The sequence below is a fragment of the Lactuca virosa genome, chromosome 5, assembly GCF_052849685.1.
Source record: "Lactuca virosa cultivar CGN04683 chromosome 5, Lactuca_virosa_CGN04683_v6, whole genome shotgun sequence".
NCBI classification, from domain to species: Eukaryota; Viridiplantae; Streptophyta; class Magnoliopsida; order Asterales; family Asteraceae; genus Lactuca; species Lactuca virosa.
In genome coordinates, this window is record NC_136430.1 from 351243252 (window position 1) to 351249380 (window position 6129).

A 6129-nucleotide genomic window follows, 5' to 3' on the forward strand; every position below is an offset into this window, starting at 1 on the left:
ATTGCTCCCAAAGAAACATTTAAATAAGTCTTATGACCTTCTTGAGCCTATGGCTGTTTATGTGGCATGACATTAGAATGATTTCCTCCCATGATATTGATTTGTCTAACATGTTCTTTTGTATCCTGAATATGATCATTCTTAACAAATCTTACAAATGGTGCATACAATTTGTGACTATTGATTACATGCAGAATACCAACATTTTCGACATGTAGAAATTGTGTAAAACCGAAGTCCTACTAAACCTTTTTAACCTTTTGAACATAAAAACACCCACCATGTTCCCATATTCATTGATGAATTCCCATTGATCATGAACTCCACATGTCAAATGGAAATCTCTAACATAAATTGTTGTCGATTTCTTGATATAAAGTACCAAGTCATTTTTAGACGTCTGTTAGTTAAACATATAACCAAGCTTGTCGAAGACATCAACCTGTCGAGCCTTACACTCTTTACGATATCTCTTCGTAGATTAATTGACCCTAAACCATCTACATCCAAAAAATCCAATCACAAAGAACACCTTTGATTGCAACACGTCGCAAAAGATCTTTTATCACAACGATCCAATTCCCATCACGTGTTATCAAAATTATAGCATTTCCCTATTACTAAAACTAATTAGCTACCTATTAAAATAATTACAAAGAAAGTTATGACATATGGTAGTACATAACTAGTTAGCTTTAAGCTAAAATCAATATTTTACAACCAACCACAACATTGGTTGAATCTATGACCAACCATACCAATAGTCGAGAATGTATACAAGAACAAGGGAGAACGGGTAAAGAACAAACGCAATGAAACATGTCCAAAGAGGGAATGTCGTACGCAAACTACCAAACACACCCATCACAATGCAAACGATCACAATAACAAGAACTTCTGATGTAAAATCCCATGTTAGTCCTCGCACGTAAACAAGTGCCAAGAATACCGATAGGCAAAGCAAATTGTTCATCGTTGCAGACCCATATAACTGTGCCAAAAACATAAATTCAAATAAAGTCAACACATAAATAATATCTCAAAGGGGTTTAAAAACATCCTAGGATGTGCCCACTATATTAAGTGAAATCCGTCCATTCCATGACATGACATGTTTGGTTACCAAATTGACAAAATTCAAGCCCTTCATGATCCTTCGAATTCAATGTTTGATAGGAATATTAGGAGAGGATGGATGGAATTTAATTTTATTCTTCCTTTAAAAGACTAAAATATCCTAATTATAAGTATTGAGAAAAAGGAATTTAATTTCACTCTTCTTTTTTTTAGTAAAAGACCAATATACCTTATTATGTATATTGAAAAGGTGATAGGAATAAAATTATATTCTTCTTTTTCTTTTCTTAGTAAAAGACCAAAGAACCCTCGTTATAAAAATTATTTAATATTTATTATTGAATTCCATTTTCGTTTCCTTTTCCATTTAACCCAATTCCTGATAGATTATATGATTTCCTAGATCCAATTTCTCTTAAGGGATTCTATTTGTTCCAAAACATTTTACAAACCAAGTGCCCTAATATGTGATCACGAATCTCTTTTACAAAATTTATGTGTAGTTGCTATCGCATGTGTGAGATTAAGAATCTTCAACACAAAAAAAAAAAGAATCAAAGAAGCAAACGAACCTCTGAAAAAGTTAGTGAAGCAGATCTTTGCTTTTTGCGGGAAGCAAATATGATAGCCGACACGGATTCACTCGAATTGGTTGCTATTGGCAACACAATGAACGAGATAAAAAAAGACGGAATATTTGTAGCAGAAGAAAACCCCCCAACAGCATCCACCAATGGATCAGCAAATAAAGCAGCAACAATCGTACCCAATAACAAAAATAGCAACGCCTTTATCGTTGTCCATTGAGGATCATTTACACCATTCTCTTCATCATGATCACCACCTTCATCTCCCAAAAGATAGTGTTCTCTCTTTGTTTCCTGCATACAAATATAACATCCACATATAGCTTATCAGATTAAGTCCATTAACTAAAAAAGAAATTTATATTTATATACCTCGTAATAGTCATGAAAGTAATTTGTTGTGTCAGGACCAGAAACATGAGAAGCTAGTATTGTACTTTTGGCTTCCTCGATCCATTTTGTGATTCCGGATACAAATTCTTCAAAATCTATTTCATCATTTCCAGATGTGTCAAAATCTTTCATGACTTTAAGAACGGCATCATCTTCATTTAAATTTATGTCGTTTAATTGCATTCCTACGACTAGTGCTCTTAGTTCAGCTTGTGAAAGGTGTTTGTCTCCATTCACGTCAACCGAGTTAAATAGCCTGTGATAGAGTTATTTAATTAATTAGTAGTGACATTTACATAAAAATAATTTTAATAATAATAGTAATAGAACTCACCTGAATAAAACTTCTCGATTAGGGTGGCCTTTATCGTCTAAAAATCCTTCATATGCGTTTGTTTTCAAGTAATTGAGAATTCTAGACCTTACATGCTTATGCTTTGCAAATGCAATGCGTCTCTTCTGTATATTAGGCTGATACACCTGGAAAAAAATGTATCAGGTATTGGAATGAGTTATTACATTCACTAATTGTTAAATGAAACTAAGGTTATTTTCTGTGATTAATTAATTAGCCCTTGATATATACCTGATAAATGCAGTACGCGATTAAAAGAGAAATGGTGACTATAAGCCCAATTAACACTGCCACGTGTCTTCCAGAAGTTGAATGCATGATTTGTGGGAATTGAACAACTATAAAAGGGAGCAAAGATACAGCCATTATCATTGCTGAATAGCTTGTCCAAATATCAGTACTTACACCAGAGCCTGCAATATAAAAGAACAATTTTAATTTTTTGGATATATAATTAAGTTTTGTAATAATTAACATATCTAGAATAAGATATAACTTTTTCTTAATGTACCTATTAAGTTGAATCCTTTTGTATCTTGGTTATCTATAGCAATTGAGTTTTGTAAATCGCATTTGCCTACAATGATACATGTTCCCCATATGACAGTTAAAAGCATGACAGTTGATCCAGCTAATAATCCCATGCCAACAGAAACTTGGTCTTGAGCTGTTTCTGGGCTTCCAGATAATCCTGATACTATATATATAAAAAGTAGATCATACAAAATATGAAAATATTAGAATTATTGTATTATATTATTCAGTCATAGAACATATAGCTTTACAACGATGATAGAAAGTTAAATGTAAGTAATAGCAATTTACTTTTATCGAATTTATGACATGTACAAATAAAAATGAACAAGGGAAAAAAATGAATAAGCAATAAACATTAAAAGAACAAACGAAAACTGAGATACGATTTAGATAAACAAAGGGAAAATAATCAAGAATAAAGTCTTACAAGATAAAGTTTTGACAAGTCAGCTGTACAGGTCATAAAATGCATATAAAAAATGCCACTTGTTCAAAACTATAGAATATTCACATCCAATAATTAATGCGTTAGTTATATCAACCGAATATCACGACTTAATAATGACCCCCAAGAAAAGAGAGGGAAATTTGTAAGTTTTTTATTTTTATTTGTTTATATATTTAGTTTTTAAACGTGACCAGATTTGGACAGAGTTGAAATTTCTAAAAATCTTTTGATTATCAACAACCCAAATTTTAGAAATGAAGGGCAAATATGTAAAATCGATAGCTTTTAGTCCTTTCTTTGCGTGTCATCACAGGAAAAGAATCATTATCCTTTCCTTTTTTTTTGTTTATCTACTATTTACTTTTTTTACTTCTTTTCTATCGAAACTTCCCACGAAGCAGCAAGAACAGTTAGTTAATTAGTTAACTCAATTATCAACATCAATTTCTTTTATGAAATATGAATCCTTTGATATAACATAATCCCAAGATAATGATGATTTAACTTAATAAAACGGAAGTATTTGAGTAGTTACCATTTACCAAAGCCAATAAGAATTCGAAAAGATTATGCATATAGGGTTTTAATTTTTGTACCTAGAATGAGCATAGCGTCTGGAAGAGCGCCGAGAACTGGAAGAAACAGGCCGCCGACGATGCCCGGACCTAAAATCTCCAACATCAGCTCACTACCGGCGGAGAGGTAAGTAGCGGCGATGAACATAAGGTAACCGTAGACCAGAATGAGGAAGAGGTTGCCAAATACGGTGGTGGTGCAAGGCAAAAATCCATAAGTCTGCTCGCAGATTCCTGATTCGTCAGTTGAAGATGATAAGGATAGGAAGGGGTTAAGACGAAGTACACCGCCGGAACCGCCGTGAACACCGTCATTTACGATATCAGAGGAGGAATTGGTGGTGCTGGTGGTGGTGATGAGACGACCGGCGGTTGCGGCAGTGATAGTAGTGAAGATAGCAATTATGATAAGAATATTGTGAGCCATATTCTTATTTGGTGTGACTGTGTGTGTGTGTGTTTTCGTTATTTGTACTGAAGCTTTAATGCAGGTTTAACGTGTGGGGAGCGCGTAAAAGATAAAATTGATTTTGGGAAGACGATTCAAAAATCTTCCTTTAATAACATATGATATGATATGACCCATCAACTTGCCTCTTCTTTAATCATCATTTATCATTTATGGTAATATAAAAAGACGTTAAGTTCTATATTTTCTAATGGATTGGTAATATAAAACAACATTTTACTTCAAACATGGTTACATCGAAAAGCTCATAAGACTCAACGTATTATATTTTTATGCTAAAAATAATAGTAATTTATGTTTATCTTTATATTAATCATTATTTTGTTAGACGAATGGGTGTGGGCAACGGGGCTCGGCGTTATTAGTGACATGGCACCTAATAACGGCGCCATGGCGGGAGGAACACCGCCCTCCAGCCGTTATTAGGTGTTACGGTAATACACGTTATGGCCATCGCGCGAGGTAACGTCGTGATTTCTGTGTATTTTCCTTCAACGACTTCATTTTTTGACCGTTTAAATCAAACGGTAACATAAAAAAAAAATCAAGTTTTATATATAATACCATAACCTATATTATTTTTACCTACATCACACACATTTCTCTACATATTTCTTTCAAGTTCTATGTTGGTCAGGAAGATGAAGATGAATAGTTTTAGGGCAAAAAATGTAAGTTTTATCATCTTTTTTTTTGTTTTTTTTAGGTTTTGAAATGTTTTTGTGTTTTGTTGTAATTTTTTTTAATTTTGTTTTTAATTTAAGATTTATTAAAATTTTATTTTTACGTTTCAAATATAAATAAATAAAAAAAAAACAAATTCGAAATATAGAAAAAAAAACATCAAAAAAAATAAAAAATAAAATAGAAAATAATTGGTGTTATCACATGTTATTAGATGTTGCCCATTTCCACCTTGGGTGTTATAACACCATGTATGAGTAGGATGCTGACATGACACCTTTTGGGTGTGGTAACATGTGATAACATGTTGCTCACACCTAGTAGTCTTAGATTTTGTTTAAATCAATATTTTGCAACCTATATCCAACAGACCAACACAACCGAATGTATAATAAGCCGCGTGAAGTTAAAAAGAAAACATGATATTTTTTATTAATACTTTTCAAAATATATGATTTTGACATATTATTTGGGTATCACAAAATCAGATTTTGTGACAATCTATAAACAACAAAATTTCAGTTTCAGGTCAAATCAAAGATCAAACATAGAAATATATTAGTCTGTGTGATGCTTTTCATGACATAAATTTTAGTAGGGGAACTGATTCGTACACAACATTTTTTCTCCGCACACAACAATTTGTGCTTTATAGTAACATTAAGTTTTCATGTGTCTCTCTGTAAAACCGAACAACTTTTATATAGAGAAGGTGGAAGTTAGATTCAATTATTTGTAGACGAAAAAAATATGATTGTTCCCAACGGTTGCAATGGTTTATTTTTGGCGGGGATTCTACCTCATTGACCCCGCTAAAGGCACTGCCCTCAGGATCCTCTGTGCTCTCGAGTTAACTTTAGCTTATCTGAACGTACACTAAGCTCTCTAATCTCGAGTTATAGGCAAAGCTTAATTTAGCATGTTAGTTAATCCGACTATAGTAAAAAGATTGATGACATTAAAATCACCAACATTTATCCCTCATCTTAGTTTAACCCTTGATT

General features: G+C 32.7%; 1 protein-coding gene across 1 annotated transcript; it reads right to left on the reverse strand.

Annotated features, from left to right (window-relative positions):
- Positions 1 to 533: 533 nt before the first annotated feature.
- On the reverse strand, positions 534 to 4492 carry LOC145116290 (sodium/calcium exchanger NCL-like). Its single transcript, XM_079052639.1, has 7 exons — positions 3994 to 4492; positions 2924 to 3109; positions 2644 to 2825; positions 2392 to 2537; positions 2037 to 2313; positions 1650 to 1958; positions 534 to 991 (listed from the first exon to the last, which is right to left on the reverse strand). The coding sequence occupies exons 1-7, from the start codon at positions 4397 to 4399 to the stop codon at positions 743 to 745; spliced, it is 1755 nt and encodes a 584-aa protein (XP_078908765.1). The 5' UTR covers positions 4400 to 4492; the 3' UTR covers positions 534 to 742.
- Positions 4493 to 6129: the final 1637 nt, after the last annotated feature.

Bases quoted from the DNA above. Each gene is read 5' to 3' on its own strand.
- LOC145116290 (XM_079052639.1), bottom strand. From the start codon at position 4,399: ATGGCTCACAATATTCTTATCATAATTGCTATCTTCACTACTATCACT. The intron at 2,538-2,643 runs GTATATATCAAG...ATTTTTTTCCAG, and splicing joins TCGCGTACTGCATTTATCAG to GTGTATCAGCCTAATATACA. The intron at 992-1,649 runs GTTCGTTTGCTT...TTTTTGGCACAG, and splicing joins CTTCACTAACTTTTTCAGAG to TTATATGGGTCTGCAACGAT.